This window comes from Pseudopodoces humilis, chromosome 1 (assembly GCF_049639895.1).
Source record: "Pseudopodoces humilis isolate 2021_Gansu_Grassland_sample_001 chromosome 1, ASM4963989v1, whole genome shotgun sequence".
In the NCBI taxonomy this organism is placed as follows: domain Eukaryota; kingdom Metazoa; phylum Chordata; class Aves; order Passeriformes; family Paridae; genus Pseudopodoces; species Pseudopodoces humilis.
In genome coordinates, this window is record NC_142200.1 from 3935312 (window position 1) to 3953338 (window position 18027).

The 18027-nt window shown below is 37.1% G+C and overlaps 1 protein-coding gene across 22 annotated transcripts in view; it reads left to right on the forward strand.

The window, feature by feature from the left end:
* Positions 1-18027, forward strand: part of PTK2 (protein tyrosine kinase 2) — a 190250-nt gene that overhangs the window by 104092 nt on the left and 68131 nt on the right. For all 22 annotated transcript variants that reach the window (XM_088050960.1, XM_088050955.1, XM_088050950.1 and 19 more), the window contains 3 exons: positions 9856-9935; positions 11391-11453; positions 16000-16054. In XM_088050960.1, coding sequence (XP_087907086.1) covers positions 9856-9935; positions 11391-11453; positions 16000-16054 — 198 coding nt within the window. The remainder of the gene's footprint in view (positions 1-9855; positions 9936-11390; positions 11454-15999; positions 16055-18027) is intronic.

Consider the following 18027-nt stretch of genomic DNA (forward strand, 5'->3'; position numbering starts at 1 on the left):
TAATGAAGATACCTTGGTTTTTGTATGATTTTTTTAAACATTTTTCAGAGGAAACAAACGTAAAGGTACAAAAGGAGAATTAAAAATTACAGGTTTTGAGTAATGAAACAAGATTTCACCGTTTTCCTGTCCTTGGGAGTATTTTCAGTTACTTTAAATAAGTGTTGGTGAAATTCCTAGTGAGTGTCTCCCTTCCCTGTGCTCCAGTGACATGGTTGTTGGGAAGTGGAAATAAAGGTGACAGGCTCCTCTATTTTGCCTTAGTAGCCGACTGAGGAGTGAAAGTCATATCTCAAATCAAGACAGAATATGGCTTTTAAAAACATTCATGTAATGAGAATCAGACGTAAGCTACTTGAATTGCCTTCCTTTTATTGTGGGAGGAGAGCCTGCACACATTTATCCTTGAATAACATGTTAGCCTGCAGTAATTGGAGATGGTTTATCCCTTGATGAAAAGGGAATAAGCATCTGTATGGGGGGTGGGGGCAGCTCTTGGGCATCAGCTGTTCCATTGTTGCTGTCCTTGTGCTTCAAACAGAAGACTTTTAAAGTAACTTTTGGGGGTGTTTTTTTTTAGATTCCAGTGAACAAGAAAAGGTTGTTTTTATCAGTGTTGAATTTTTCTGTTGCCTTATTTAGCCTGCGGTGTGGAGCTACCCTGGAGTAGTTCATATATATAATAAAGGAGACCACAGGACTGAACTGTGTTTTGAATTTGCTTTTTAAAAATAACCAAAGTTTGTGTAAGAAGGAATTGCAAGCAGGGGATGATCTTGAAGTTAGGGCAGGTCAATGATAGCCTGAAAAAATTGAGCTGAATTCTGTGCAACAAGGGCTCTGTGTCTCACCAGACAAGTACACTGCAGGTTCATTTTTATTAGAAAACTCTCTTTAAAAAGAAAAGAGAGGGAAAAAAAATGATACTCTGTCTTATTTTAAAAAAAGTAAGGGAAAAGCATCCTATGAAAAAGTGGAGAAAAAGTTTTTTGCGGACAGTTGGCACTTCTCTGTCTCTGTAGTGTCTGTGAAGATTATGTTCACACTCAAAAAGTATTTCATTAAATGAAAGATCTCTTTATATTGTGGCAGATAAATACATCATGCAAATTAAATTATTTTTATAACTCTGTCCCTGACATGTAGGAAATTTTAAGTCCAGGCAATTACTTTAATAACTTAATGATTAAAGTTTTATAAGGCTTAGGTGCATGAGATGTAATTTGAATTGCAGGCTGGGAATTAGACTCTTTAACCTAATTAAATAACAACATCTCTTACACCCTAATAAAAATAGGAGACCTAAAGCAAATGACTTTGACAGGAAAAGCGTTGAAGGAAATGAAGGACATTGGGAGAAAAGCTGTTGGTGTTCCTGATGTTGGCAGCCTGTTTTTAAACAAAAAGCCCTCAACAAAACAAAAAAAACCCTACCTAAAACTCAGCAGATCTTTCATGAAAAGTTAAAGGCTGAGAAATGCCCTACAGGGAGGTGGCAATATAAGAATTGCAGCTGATTGAAAATATACTAAAAATACCTTTTTTGATAACAATATGAGTGAATCTGAACCTCTCCTGTCTGATCTTTACAGCTTGAAAAGACAATTAAAAAGGTGATTTCCTTGATAGGGGTAGGTTTCTGAAGTTGCTGAAATTCACAATATTCCATAAAGTACTTATTTTTTCCTGTAAAAGTTCATTTACACCCTCAAAACTATTCTGGCATTCTTGTTTTAGGCTCTGCTGTTTGTATAGTTGTGGAGCTACTTTGGCTACAAATGTTCTGTGCCCAATGTCTGCTTTCCCTTACTGCTGTATGGTAGGAATGTGAAATTTCCTCATATTCCTTAACGTCTCCTAAATGGTCAGCCAAGCTCAGGCCAAAGGGAAAGGCTTACTTTGATATAAAATTTCCACCTGTCAGCCAGAGCAGTGAGAATCATCCTTGTGGGCTTTTCTTGAGTTGCTCATAATTCAGCCTGATGAATTTAAAATGCCAGGGACAGGTTTCCATGTATTGATGTGTGGATGTGTCTCTTTAGTAATCTGAAACAAAATGTTACTGCAAATTAACATATTAAGTTGTGTATAACAACAAAAAGAAACCCACAGAAAAGTTGATTTACACTGATGCTTGGACTCACTTGATCTGGAAACTCAAATCACTTGATCAGGAAACTCAAAATGGTGTGTTGGAGAGCAGAAGTATAAAATTAGCTGGGAGCAAGGATTGTTTAGTAGGTTGAGTTCTCTATGGCTCCCAAGAGTCCAGTCCTACTTTGTGGAAGGGCTGCCAGAGGCAGCAGCGTCTCTTGCAGTGACATCTGGAGCTCAGCCCACTCGGACAGACGGCATCATTTTTAGCTGCTCTGCCCCTAACAATGCCTTGTCAGAAGTTGGTTCCCCCCCAGCCCATCTCTAATGCCCTCATTATTAACAGAGGAGCTTCCAAAATTAGTTAGAGATGTCAAAGATCACCCCTAGATAATACAGAGACTGTGACCTTGGGACATGAAGAGGAGGAGCAGTTGAGGGCAGATGGCAGATGAATGTTATCCTGATACTGGATCTGGGCTTTTAACTCCCTTAGATGAGGCCAAAGCCCTAATTTTCCCTAATATTGACTTAGCTCCTGTAGCAAATTTAATACTATCAGATGGGTAAATAGGGGTGGGAACACATATGTGTTTCCCTCCTGTGTGTATTTTAAAAACTACCATTATGATCATTAAGGTGACTTCTAAAAATACTGATGACATTAGAAGCGGGCATTGGGCTTTTGTGCATATGGGGCTTCATTCAGAGCAGATGAGGCACAAAATCTTTCAGGGTTAGTGCTGCATCAGATTTCTGAAGCTGCAGTAGTGAAGGTTGGGATTCTGTTCTTCCAAGCTGATTTTGTAGTGATGAGAATTTGGTGTCCTATATGAACCTGCTGTTGTAATCAAGGGTGGAGGAACAGTTTGGTCCTTACAGATAGCAGGATTTGTACTGGGTGACTGTTCCACATTAATCCAGTCGTGTGTCTGTCCTACAGTGATTCTGTGGTGTGTTTAACACTACAAGGAGCAATACAGCTGAAAACAGAGAATATCTGATGCAATTCTTTTTGGTAGGATGCAGAGAAGAGTTGTGTTATGGATTGGGGTGGCATTGTGTGTCATACCTGCTGCAGGTGCAGAGCAGAGCAATGTCCTTCATTTTGAATGGGAAATCGTGGGGAAAACAAGTGAGCTGTGTACTTGGGTTTTTGCCTTGGTCAGAAAACTGGTTGCTGAAGATCAGCTTTTCCCATGGATATATTGAGATATTCTGGTCTTTCATTACAGAAGCTGGAGCTGGTAAATTACAGGACTAATTTCAATGGATTTTGGTGGGATGGGTGTCACCAGAAATGTTGTGTGTTGATGTAAAACAAAGATCCTGGTTGAACTCTAGTGGCTGAGGGTCAGCTATAGCATACAAAACCTATCACCAAATTACGTTCCAGAGTTAGAAATTTGAATGTTTAAAGACAGGTACTAGAACACACCCGAGCTGTTAAATCCAGAGAAGTTACCGAGAATAAATAAATTACTGCATATACAGGACAATTAAGAGACAGGTTGTATTTTTTTTAATATAAATTTCACCAACTAAGTAGAAGTACGTAATTTCCCAATATATAAAAGCATCAGCTAAAAATAAATGTGTAGAACAAATGGATAAGGAGAAAATGATGCAATATAAATCTTTGTTTTCATGCTTCATTAAATGATGGTAATTACTGTTTGTGTGCCATGTACTGAATGGAGCACAGAAGACATTTTCTTAGTTTGGTTGCTTATCTAAATATCTCGTATGTTGGGAAGATTCTTTTTGGGTATGATCTTAACTCTTCAGTGGGAACTTAGTCACTGAAGGGTTGTTTAAATGCAGTGTTCAAAGCAGTGCACATTTGGAAAAAAAGTAGAAATAAAAAAGAACTAAGTTGTGTAAGTAGGTCATAGAGATTGAAAGAAAAGCAAGAGAAATAGATTGCTTATTTTTAAACTGTCCTCCTGAAAAACTGGAGTTTATCCTGTGGGAAATTCCGTGGTAGCATTAAGCTGGGAAAGCCAGTAGTGGCTAATTATTGGTATTTGCCCTTTTTGAGACACCATTTAATTGTACTGTTTCTAAAGAATTTCCACAGTATTTATGCTTGAAAATTCAATGTCAAGTTTGATAATTGTATGTAGTAATTTATAAGACTATAAACAAGTTTAAACCTAAAATATCTTTTTAAGGCACAGTATCAAATAGCTTTTTTAAAAAAATCCCTAAGCTGGAAAGCATTTGCCAAGTTCAGAATTATTTTACTGTTGTTCTTAATAAAGAAATCTAAATCCAGCATGGTGTTTTTATGAACTGCTTGTCAGCCTGGGTGAACCTTCTGAAATACTGCAGCTGCATAAAAAACTCGCGTGCAGGAAAATGAAGCAGATGGCTTTTGAAAGTAGCAGCTGGTATATAAAATACGAGGCCAGTGATAGATTTCTCCTTAAATCATAGCATAGGGCTGTTCTCTAATTTCTCCATCTTCACAAACATGGGCTTTCCTGTGTTTTCAATTTTTATTTTAAATTGTTCCATCTGGAATTTGCCGTCCATTTCTGTAGCTGGGAAAGTGCCCATTATTTTCTAGTAAATTTTGAGAAGTTAGAAGTGACACCATCAGTAATTTCTCCATTCAAGTAAAAGAACAAATATTTTATAAGTCTTGACATCAGAAATAAAACTGGGCTTGTATTTAGGTGCCCATCTTGCATGTGGGAAAAGGCTTTTAGTTAATTTTGTGTTCATCTCCTTTCTTTGGTTGTGATTTAGGAGTATCTTTGAACTTTTAATGCCCAAAATACTGGAAACAGAAGAGAGATTTCTGCTCTGGCGAAAAGAAGAGGAGTGATTAAAAAAAATCCCTATAATATTGTTAAGAATAAAACCTATTTTAAATAAAGTGAATTGTTGCTGAATATCAGGGCAGTAATAAATCAGGAAATATGGTGTAAGCTTGTGTTGGATTTCAAAACCCTTTTTTGCTTTGGATATTACTGCTCTTTCTAAGCATTTATTCACCAATGGTGGGTGATGTGTATTCTCTGTGTGGGGGAAATGACAATCTTATTTCATTTTTTGTTTTATCAGAACATGCGAAAGACTTATTTTTCCTACCTCTGAGAGGTGCCTTTATCCGTGGCATTGGTTTTTTCCCCACACTGCAGCCCTTTTTTGTGTCAGACTGTTCATAGCTGTTGTGGCCAAGAAGTCAACTCCAAATGTGAAGTTTAGGTCACACTTTAATTCTGATTTGCCACCCTGTGAATGGGCAAATTTCGTAGAGTTGCTTCTTCTGACACTGGCAGTGCAGTAGTACTTGCCTGGAAGCCTGAAGCAGTTTTTATTTCCATTATTCCATATTTAATGGAACTTAAGTAGACTAATCCTTTCCCCCCAAAGCATGCACCTGCTTGGCTATAAATCTGACTTAAACTTGTTAGAGCATACTAAAAAAAAATCCAAGGGAAAAGGTTCTTGCAATCAGCACAGCAGTTTGCAGCAATAAATTACTTTTGTCTCTTATCCTCCTTTAAACTGTTTTCCAATATATCTTTTCTCAGGGAGTTGAGATAAACACATTACGTGGGAATACAAAATGAGTGTCAGTGGAAGCGAATATGTTACAAGCAAAATACAACCAAGTGACTCACTTCAGAGATCATGTTTTGGGTTTTGATTGTTACCAAATAAAAAGCATATAGGATTTTAGCAGTGTTGACACTTGAATTCTGAATCCTGGTGTCAGTCCAAGTGTTTGCCTTGTTGATGTTTATGCATTTTTATTGCTGTAACATTGTGACCATAAAGTATTTGAGATAAATACAGACTTCACGTAATTTTATCATTGCCAGAGCATCTGGTCTCTAGTGTGAGGTATTAATGTTGTAATGGCACACATTAAGGAGCACCTTTAAAAGCTTTGTTGGGCTTGAGAAAGAGATCACGGGCTGCTTTTTTGGTTTCTTGTTTGGTCACTGGGATTTTTGGGGTGGCTTTTTTGAAAACCAGATTTGTGTGACAGGTTTATATGAATCAGTTTTGTCTTACAAACTAGGTAAAATTAAGGTGTATTAAATAGCATCAAATAGTACAGTTTTTTTTTTCTGGTTTAGCCTTTGGAGAGATCCCATTCTGAACAATTAAATTGCTGAAAAGATTATGGCAGTGGTGCTTGGTCTGTGTGTGTTTATATCTCTATGTACATACAGATACATATATTCTTCACCTTCTCCAGGTATTGTACACTGTTACCTGAATTTCCAAGCTGTAGGAAGTTCAGCCAGAGGTATGCACACACTGGCAGGGTGTACGACAAGCTCACCGATACCAGGATCTTGAGACCCCACAGAGAAGATTCATCCTCTCTCTTAACAGACTTCTGAATTCGTAGTCAGCAGAAAAAACCTGATAGGTTTTGTTAGATTTCTAAGAGTTCCGTTTTTGTGCCTTTGTGTGTATATAGGCTTCATGCTCTTGAAGATGGGTCCTTTGTTTGTCTAACCCAGAAAATATTCTCATTTCTCTCAATTATATTAACAATAATAATAATAATAATAATAAAAGTTATAATTGAGCAAACACAAAAGACTTCTTAGAAAACTCTTCAATTGCCTTGTGACAGTGGATTTAATTACCATTAAATTATCTCTTATGTCTCTTCCACTTAATATTTGCTCAGGCTTTTTCCTTCGGAGGTTATGCTGAACCTCCTGTGAAATTCTCATCTAATCTCTGCACAGGCATTGATCTGATGCCATCTCAAAGAGAATAGTCAAGCAAAATTAAAGGTGATAAGAGGAGTTCTCATTGGTATTCTGGCAGTAGAAATTGAATCTGCTTTCTTTTTTCCCTTGCTGAAATTGAAAGAAGAATGTGTGCAGGCAGGTTTATGAAAAAAGGGAAAAACCAAGCACCTTTGGCTATCTGTAGTAGGACGCTGTTAAATCCAGACCACTGGATTCTCAGCACAGGTTTTCTGAAGCTTATAATCTCTTTTTATAACTCACAAAATTAAAACACTAATAAGTAGACGTATATAATGTTAAATACTTCTTTTTCCCCCTTCCATTTTGTTGGAATGGGGGATGATCTTTTTTTTTTTTTTTTTTTTTAGTCAGTATCTGATGTCTGTAGTTGCAGAGTCAAACTGGGAACATGACTGGAAAGCTCACAAGCCACAGGGCAAGAGGAGATAAACCCCAAACTTTATAAATATTTGGGTAATGTTGCTTATTTATTTATGGAATAGGAGGCTAGCAGCATTTTGAAATCATGTTTGCATGAAACTGGAGATGCTCTTAAGCTCTTTAGTTTAACAAATCGAGCACTGGAGCACTGGTATCCACAAGGCAAAGAGCTGTGAAGATAAATGAATCCACATTTAATCATAATACACTGGGCCATAAATTAGCATAGTTCCTGTAAGTGGATGTTTTGTGTGTCAGGACTGAAAAGCTACTTTGCTACAGCCAGTTCTTGGTGTCTGAATACCTCAAGTAATAGATGGATAACAGCTTTGAAATTTCCTGGTGATGCAAAATTGCTGAAATGGTTCAAAAATCGAATCTATAGTTTAACCAAAACAAACAAAGAAAAAACAAACAAAAAAAAGATTTTATTAAATATAAGTGATCAGTCAATGGGTATTTGATTTGGATGGATGTAAGGCAGATCAGCCAAGGGATTTTGTGAACAGGTTTACTTCTTAGGCGAAGTAGTTTAGGCTGTACGTGAAGGTGAATTCTCAGAAAAGGGACATGAGAACTTCTGGAATTTGGGTATCCATATATGATCTGACCTCATGTTCAACACTTTCTTCCATTTTGAGGTACCCCCACGTGGACCTGAGGGTGAGGAGGTCTGTGCTGTTGTTCACCACCCACATGGGTTTGCAGAGGTCATTTATGACACTGTGGAGCCTTCAACTCTATTCCTGATTCACCTGCCCTGAGCTTCTGTCTGACAGTTTACTGCAGGACCTGTTCAAAGTCCTTTCTCATGAACAGAGATCCTGGTGTAATCATTACATTTTGCTGTTTATAGCATCACAGAACCATTTAGGTTGTAAAAAACTTGGTATATGAACCACTAGCCCAGCACTGCCACATCCACAAGTGAACCATGTCCTCAAGGGCTACATCCATACTTGGAATGGTTCCAGAGATGATTCCACCACTTTCCTGCACAGTCTGTTTCCAATCCCTGACCACCCTTTCAGTGGAGAAATCATCCTAATATCCAATCTAAATCAAATTATTTAAAATTGTGAGCATAATGAAGAGAATAATTATTAATTCATATTGTGTATACTGTTACTTTGGGAATACAGAATTATTATTTCCATATGTGTGTACAAATAGCACACTACATGATGCTGAAGGGCAGTTATTCTCCTGTCTCATTAGTATTTGTAGGAACTGAATTGAGAAGAGTTAAAAGCTCATTATTTTGTCATATTGAGTGCCTGTATGAATTCAAATGCAAGAAGCTTTTTTATTATGTTTCAGCTATTGTAATAATTAATTTTCTCAGTCTTGCATAGTTTATCATATTTCTTCTTTCACGTCTTTCAATAACAAAACTTCTCGTACAATTCAGATTCAGGAAGTTTTTAGGGATTTGTTTGTAGTTTGGAGCAGGAGCCAGCTGCCACACTGCTGCTGAGGGAATGCTGTGGTGGATGCTCGCATGTGCCGAGGAGAATGCTGAGTGGAGAACACCTCCAGCTGTTGGATCCACTGCTGTACTTCCTTATCTCCCAAGTTATGCATTTCATGGCAGTAGTAGTTTGAAATAGTTGTTCTTACAACTTGTCATCACTCAACAAACCCACTTGGTGAAGTGTGTTGCTTTCATAGTGCATCATCTCTCCTCTTTGATCTGCAAGTCAGTCACAAGGATTTTTGTGGTATTTCGGGACTTGGTGCAACTTTAGGATCTCAATAGCAACTTGATATTTTCATAAGAGGATAACAGGAGCTGTTAAGTAAAAGCTGTCAAGATTCACTGGTGCAAGATTTGCAGAGTGAAGTTTTTGGGCGCTGGTTCTGTTTCTCTCTTACTGCCTGAATTTTTTGTTGTTAGTTACTGTATAAATTGCTTACTCCAGTGTGGTGAAAGTATTACCTAAAATAAAAGATTCTGCTCACATCCATGTTGGTAAATAAGACAAGTCCAGGACATGTGATTAAGATATCAAGTAGATATTCCTACTGTATAATCCTACAGATTCCTACTGTAGATGGTCACCACCCAGTTTCACTCTTGGTTCTTCTTACTAGTTCAGCATTATTTTATGCCAGTGTGCCATTCTATGCAGTACAATTTGCACATTCTTCTCTGTTTACTTCTATTTTTATTTTCACTGTAATTCCCAGGCATTTATAAGTTTTATTTACATGATTAGGTCTGCCTAGACAATTAAATCCTGTTGATCAGGATGGTTCAAAACACAGCTTGCCTTCTCCTAGCTGGAATGCAGGTGTAACAGTCTGCTCAGTCCTCTCTGAATTTTGATTATATTTAATAAAACATAGCCAATAGTGACATAGGTAAGGAATTTTGCAATCAAGTTCATTGTGGTCGAAATGTGTTTCTTACCTAAGTGCAGCTCATTTGTGGAGAATATGAACACAAATTCTTTTTTCTCTTCCTGGACTGTGAAATGTCATTCCAGAAAATTAAGATGTATTCATTTGAAAGTTTTGGAGAGTATTTTAATCTGTGTTGGCACTGAACTGATCTTTCTGTGATGCCTACCTGCTTCTTTTGCTGTAGGTGAAAAATGACTATATGTTAGAAATAGCAGATCAAGTGGACCAGGAAATTGCTTTGAAACTAGGTTGCCTTGAAATCCGGTAAGCTGATAATTTAATTTATTATTCAACATCTTTCTGACAGAATATATACATTAATTTTGAAACTGCTTAAAGTTCATCAATTTCTGACCAGTAGAGTTGAATAAAACATCATAAGACTTTTTCTGCTACAAAGCAAGTTGAAAAAAAAACTGAATAGACTGTATTGTAACTAATTTCTAGTGATTTTTAAATTAACATTATTTTAAAATTTTAATTAATTACATCTTGATATACTGCCTTTTGGGTGAATTCATCATCTGAATAATTCAAAGGCCTGTAGAGTACATTGAAGTATGCTTAAAAAGAAATGCATCTGTGGTGTTATTTAGTAAATAGTCTTGTGATTCTGCATATATAAATCCTACAGCTAAAGAATGTAATTATAGATAAATGCTGCTACCTTTCCTCTCTGTATTTACTCAATTTTTAATGTGCTATTTTGAAATGATTAAATCTTAAGGATCCTTCTGGGTGTTTTTGGCATTCTTGTCAACTGCATAGATAGCTGGAAAATAAAGATAAATAGATTAAGAGATCCTTGAGAGAGTTCCCATCTTTGAAATGCATGTGTTGGGTTTTGCTAATTTATGGAGAATTTCCAGCCTGAAACATTTGATTTAGTTATGCTGATGTCTCACACAGGGAGATTAGGGAAGAAGTAAAATTGATAAGAAATGAATGACAAATGTAAACTTGTTAGGAATGAATAAAAGTGTCCTTTGAACAGTAATTTCCAAATTAAAACAAAATTTAGGCTTATGAAATTTCCCAGGTATCATAGGAGAACCTGATGCCTTTGTTGTAAGTTTTGCTGGTAGCCCCAGAGAAATGAAAAGTTCTTTGTGTAACTGCAAGCTCCTAATGCACTTAAAAAATCATTGTGCCTTCGTTCAAAACATGTGATGAAAAGAATAATCTGTGATTATGTTGTCAGCCAGCTCCTGCCTTCCCTCGTTCTCAAGCTGCGGCTCTTCAGAGCATTTTTACGAGATACTTCTTGTAGATGAACTACTGAAACTCTTAGAATGAGCATTACTGGTCCATTTTCTCCATGAAAACAACAATCTCATCCCTCTCCTAACAAAGCTTTCCTATTTATTCATTCACTTGTTAATGTGAACATGTCTGGATTGAAGCAGTTCTCATCATTCCCTGCTTCCCCTGGTTTTCCCTGTTCCATGTACAGAGAGTTCTCACAAGGAAGTGCAGTGTGAGGTAGAAAGGAGCTGATGAAGGCCAGATTAGGTCACTTCTTTTCTGAAGATGCAGTTAATTTGTGAAATAAAAATCTGATCTGTTGAGGTAGGATAATAATGTACTTAGTACTTAACCTTTGAATTCATTCTGCCAATGTTTTCTGATGCTGAGTAGAAGTTTTGATTATGTTGATGTTGTAGTTTTAGGCTGAATTATCCAATAATTGTTGCTTTCAAATATTTTTCCTGACTTCAGGAGATCCTACGGAGAGATGAGAGGCAATGCATTAGAAAAGAAGTCCAACTATGAAGTGTTAGAGTAAGTACTGTGTTCTAGCTTTAGGTTTGAATTGTCCCTTCTCTGCATCAGGAACAGTAAATTCAGTTCAATGACAGAACGTTCTGTTGTAATTTTTCAATTCCATCCAGGTTGTTAAGATGCTTTAATGTAAGAAAAGGATGATGAAACCCATTGAGATGTAGGAGAAGTGCCTTTAACTGTGGTCCAGAGAAACAGGTTTGGAGTAGTTTAAACTTGATCAAGAGGCTTACTGTGGCTGTTACCAATTTTGCTAATGTTTATGGGGTTCACCAACTCTGGTTGTGAGGTGATTTTATTTCTCTAGTGTTTCTCTGTGCCCAGTTGCATTTTTCAGTTGTGACTCATTTGTGGTAAAGTTTGAGTTACTTGAAAATGTTTGTGGTATTGTTTTTGTTTCTGTTTGCTCAGAGTGTGCATTTTCTGAGTTGTAATCTTGCAGTTAACAAGGTTATTGTTTATCTGTGTATCACAAATTTAAAGAAGACCAAGGAGCATCCTTGCACTGAAATATTTTGTTTATTTATTCATGTTGTACAGGAGATGGCTTCAGTTCAAACAAGCCAAAGTCCTTCAGCTTTCAAACAAAAATCTGAAAACTGATTTTATTTGTATTTATGTAGTGGATAAAGTTGCAGGCATACATGCACCAATTATATGCTTATTACTAATTACCCTTGTGAAAAGATCCTGTACAGTTTAACACAAAATTGGAATAAAAGGTTGCTGAAGCAGTGAAGTCTCGATTTTTTAATCTTATTTTTAATGACAAATGGGTGCTAACTTTTAGAGCTGTGAAATTAGGGCATTTGGAGGAGGAAGGAAAGATTTCATACAACAGTGCATAAGTTTACAAGGATTTTTGAGGGATCTATGATATTACTAGGTAAAGATAACTTTGATGACTAGCCTGCTTATTTGGTATTTCTGGAGTACTCCTGTATTTATCCACATTTTTTAAAACTTTAGTTTTGTTTAAATTAGGGATTTTTTAAAATTTATTTTGTAAGGACTTCAGGTTTTTGTCTGTAGAAACATTAGCAGAAATAACCTGGTTGAGGGAACACATCACAAAGTAAGAAAGGACTAATAAAAATAAAGGGGATGAGCAGATAGACAAGACTGAAAGGGAATGTAAAAAAAGCTTTGAAAGTACGTGAGTTATGGTTGATGTAGTTTACGTTCATATGTTTCAGTAAGAACTTGAGTATTTTTAAGTCACTTTTTTGGCAAGTCAGGAGCTTCAAGCATAAGTAATTATGTTAATGACTTTGGAAACAATCAGACAAAGGAAAGCAGGGTCATAACAGGTCACACAAAGTATAAATTAATAATTGTAACATGTGAGAGTTCCAGGAGGACTCAGTGTGGTGCTGCTTCCAGTTTAACAGTGATTTCTTTCCTTCAGTCTTTGTTTTCCAAACAGTGACTGCTTTGGTTGGAAGTAATAAATTGCTGCTGAAAGGCAAAGTGAAGCAAAACCCTGATGTGCAAAATGTAACAGCTTAATGCCATGTAGAACTGGACGTGGAGAATTGTGCATTTCAAAAGTTTTTTTCTTTTTTGAGAAGCAAGATGTGATTTGTATGGGATTTAGCTGGGAGACATGAAGGAAAAAAACAACGTAAACTGACTATATTATAGATAATTACAAGCTGGAAAGGTCTACAAAAAGTGCCAGTGATCCCCAAAATGCATTAATTTGATCTTACCATCTTAATAGCCCATAAATCTTTAACTGCACAAGTAATGTTTGTTGCTCAAGTGAGGCTTTTTGGTATTTTTTGTGGGGGATTGCTGGTTTTAGTACATCATGAGGCACTTAACCAGATGAGAGCAATTTTTAAATGGCCCTTTTTTGCATTGGGTATGATTGCTCCTTGCCTGCCTTTGTCAGATGTCTATTTGATGTATATTTGTCTTCGATCAGATTGTCCTACAAGAACAGATCTGGATGGAAAATGGTAGATGGGATCAAATTGTTAAGTAGCCTTTAATAGTTGGGCCTTCATGGAGTGAAAAAAGAATTTTTTCATAATAAATGTGAAGCCTGTTAGTGAGAACACTGATAATTACAAGTACAGAAATGGGAGCTGTAGGAAGGAACAGGTGCAGCCACAATTTGGTAAAAGGCATGTTAAAGTCTATTATGTTAATCTAATGTTACTTTTTTTGTTGTAACTTGAATTGAGGTGAAAAATACATGATACATGCTGCCTAAAGCTGCTTATTATTATAAGACAAGCACTATCACCTCTCTGTAGTTGGTGTTTTATTAATCTGACTGAAGTTTGTACATTAAAAAAAAAAAAAGAATTTAGATTTAAGCCCATAAATAGGCTGGAGTAGATGAGGTTAAGTACAAAGCTTTAGTAGAACTGTACAAACCAGGCTCTCAGTGCTGGCTATCTCTTGCTGACAATCAGAAACCAGATGTCCGAGTCCTTCATCCAGAGCCTTGAGTTGGTGTCTCCCTTGTTGGCCATTCTACCCCCACACAGCACAGCTGGGAAGGAGTTTGTAGGGTTGTGTGTGTAGAACTGTTTGTATGTTCCAATTTCCAGTACTTATTCTCTTATTTATAGGTATCCATAAGTTGTTGCTGGCCAGGGAATTAAATCTGTGTGGTTCTTTTGTTAAATTCTCCTCCAGTAAAGAAATTTGCCATCTCAGCTGAACACAGGAAATGCTTTATTAACAAGTTTTGTTAAGAGTTGTGGTCTGTTGTACTCTGCATAAGAATTTTTTCTCAGTTTGTTGCACCCAGAGCTGTACAAAAGGCTGCTCTACAGCTTGTCCTAGTAATGAATCAAATGAGGCTGTGGCAGCTGTGTGCTGCAGGACTGTTAAGATGAAGGATACCAGGGTGATGGAAGGTGCTTCATTTCAGAAGCACCAACTCTCTCTCTCAGATACTTAATGTTAAACTAATATGTCCCTGTCAAAATGTCTTTGCATATTATTTAGATGGTAATAGTGTGTTAGATTCATTTAACTGTGTGGGATGATAAACCGAGTATCATTTGCATTTGAGAAGAAATGCATGGAAGGAATTAACATTTATGAAGTTTTATAATCCTGCAGCTTACTGTCATTGCACAGATGCCAGTGCTGCACATGAACATTCTGCTCCTCCTGGTTGAGGATGTTTTTAGTATGAGTCTGTATACTACTCATCTTCAGAGAGCTTTAAAAATACCCTGGTTTATTCTTCTGAGCGAGCTTTTTATATTGACTTTACTGTTGGCTTTGTTCTTGTGCTGTTAGGTAGCAGTAAATAAATCCTGAATATCTCTGCTTGCTAACAGCTATTTCTTGCTTTGCCAAGTGTAAGAATTCCAGATGTATTTCTGTGTATGTTCAAAGTATGCAGTCATGGAAAGCACACTTTCATACTTGCTCCAGAAGCAGATAAGAATAGTTGAAAGAGATGGTAATGTCCTAAAAAGAAAAAAATCAATAACGCCTTTGAGCTATAAATCCTTTTCCTATTTATACTTTTCTCCTATTTTTTCCTTTTTTTACACGTGAGTTTTTTGCACTTGGTTGTACAGTGCTGTCTTCTGCACTAATATCATTGGCAATTTCTCGAGCACCTTTATTTGAAGCTGATGTTAATTTGTAGTGACACAAGCACACGTCAAACATAAGCTACCTGCAGCACATCAGAGCATAGAAATATTTACTGGCTCTGATTTTCAAACCAGGGCTACAACCCAATTTATAAGTGTGAACATGAGCTTGATAAATTCAGTTTGCAAAATCTGAGCTCACAGCCACCCGATTTATAATTGCAAAAAGTGAGATTGCTTGCAAGAAAAAGTTGGTAATTTTAATTTGCTCAGTATGAGGAAAACATAATAGTAGACATTTAAACAGCCCCTTAATTATAGTGCTTAAAAGGGTAAAACAGTAGTGGAATTGCACACAGCATGCTTAATGAGGTGATCTCTTGAGTATTCCTTTATGGATTCCTGGATTGCTTAGGCCAAGTTGGGGCTCTGAGAAACCTGGTCTAGTGGAACTTGTCCCTCCCCATGGCAACTGAATGGTCATTAAGATCTCGTCAAACCCAAACTATTCCATAGTTCTTTATTAAATCTTCTGCTCCACTCTAGTAGAGGTTTTCCACTTTTATTTTGTTCCCCTCTCATCTGACTACATACTCTAAGAATATTTTTTCTATATTCTTGAAATTATTAAAACATGTACAAATGACAGTTTTAGTTCTCAAAACTCTTCTGTGCCCAAGCCGCCATTTCAAATAACAGACTTTCCACACAGGTACCTGGTTAAATACAATATCCTTTGGGGTTTAAAATAGAAGATGCTGCTGTGCCACATTTGATGTGGGGTGATGCTGTAGTTAGAATTTTAATGGTAGTCTGTTTGTTACTGAGATTTTCAAGGACTTTGTTAGGAAAATGGTTTAGTAATGGTATATGATAGTTAAAAAACAGAACATAGACGCAAAGCACCCTGAAAAGAGAAATATGATACTGCACAATGTTTTTGATATTAATGCTGTGTGTACTTTTTCTTTCAGGAAGGATGTTGGTTTGAGACGGTTTTTCCCGAAGAGTTTACTAGATTCAGTGAAGGTAATTACAGTCCCAGTCAATCCTATACTGCTGTAAAAAAAAATATGTCAGAAATCTGAAAATTGCATTATAGTTTTCACTGTACATCCTAAGGGAATTGCTGTGCAGTTTTGCTTTGTGATAAAACATCCAAGCTGTCTGTCGGATTGGTGGGATCTAAATCCCGGTCATGCATCTGGCTGGACAAGGATAAAGTGATTCACATGGCCTTGCTGAGCTGCTGTGAGAGGGACACAGCTCTGCCTCTCAAACCTTGGGGGTAAAAGTGCAAAACCAGTCCTTGGAGCCTCTTGTATCAAATAACTTTTTTTTTTTTTTTTCCTTCTCTAAACGAAAAGTGAGACTTCTGGAGAAAGAGGAAGGGAACATATTAGAAAAAAGAGTATTTTACTGGGAACTTGATAAACTTGGTTACCTTCTTGTGCAAGACTGTATCCAGCTTATTCAAGGAAGATTTCCAGTAATTTCTGCTTATGTTAATCCTAGCTAAGACTATAAAAGTTACTTGAATCTCACTCCCATTGAAGTCCATATGTTCTCAGAGTGAAAAATGCAAATTTTTCTCAACATGTGATGAAAAGGGGGATTAAGAATGGTCACCAAGTATTTTGCATTTCTAGCCACCTCAATATGAATGTCCTGGTTAAATGTCTCTTACAATTGATACATGAAAGTATAAATCATAAATTGCTGTTTCGGAGCTGGTTTTGGTAAGCAGTGGAGCTTTATAGAAAGAATAGAATTCAACTTGAGATTTGGAAAGAATCTGCATTGTGATTTAAATGGGTAAACACAAAAGGTCTGTCATGACAAGGTTTAGTTTCAAAAGACTTTTGAAAATCAGAAGCTAATGAAGTCAAGTGGATTTAAGTAATCCCCTCTGCATTTTAATTTAAGTAATTATCTGAAACTGTATTTTCTGCTAATGGGAGAAATTGTGGTAAAAGGCTCCAGACATAAAAGTATGAATAACTGTCTCAAAAATAATATTATGGAGCCGGAAAACTGACTGAGCAAGAAGACTGCACTTTGGAAATCATGAAGTGGGGAGAATAGCAGAAAGAAGTAGCAAGAGTTGCCAGAAGGTGAAGCCGAGTGGAACCTTGTAAAGACATGAAAAAAAATGTTGGACATACGAAGAATAAAAACAAGGGAGGGAGAAGTGTGTCTGCTTTTTAATGAAAATGAAATCCCTATTCAGAATAGTACAGGATCAGTCCAAATCCTTAAATTGCTCTTCCACTTTGTGAAAACCAGGGAATTTGAACTGGCAGGCAAAGGAGGGTTCCCAGTAGCTGTGAAATACAAAATTCATTATTTCTCTCAATTCTCTCTGCTTTGAACAAACACAGAGGGGGAACAGTGGTTCTTAGAAGTGCTTTTAAGATCAAGTTTTCAGTGCATTTCTCTTGAAGTTGTTATTTGCAGATATTTCTGATAGTTGCTTCTGTTATGGAAGAGGTGTGGTTTTGGGGGCTGTTCAGCCTGGAGAAGAGAAGGCTCTGGGGAGACCTGAGAGCTCTTTCTTGTGCCTAAAGGGGCTGAAAGAGAGCTGGGGAGGGACGTTGAACAAGGGATGGAGTGACAGGACACAGGGAATGGCTTCCCACTGATCATCCGATAATGACTGGATATTGGGAAGAAATTCTTCCCTGTGAGGGTTGCCCAGAGAAGCTGTGGCTGCCCCATCCCTGGAAGTGTTCATCCAGCTGGGTGGGACTTGGAGCAACCTGGGATAGTGGAAGGTGTCCCTGCCCATGGCAGGGGGATTGGAAGAAAATGGGCTTTATAGTCCCTTCCAACCCAAACCAGCCTGTGACTCTAATCAACTTTCTATCTTTACACCTTGCTCATTATGTTAGAATTTGAAGCTATCGGTTCTTCTTGGTGGACTGAAAACAGACAGATTACACATGCCAGTATTCCTGGCAGTAAATGTGATGCTAGACTTGGTCAGGAAAACAAACCATGAG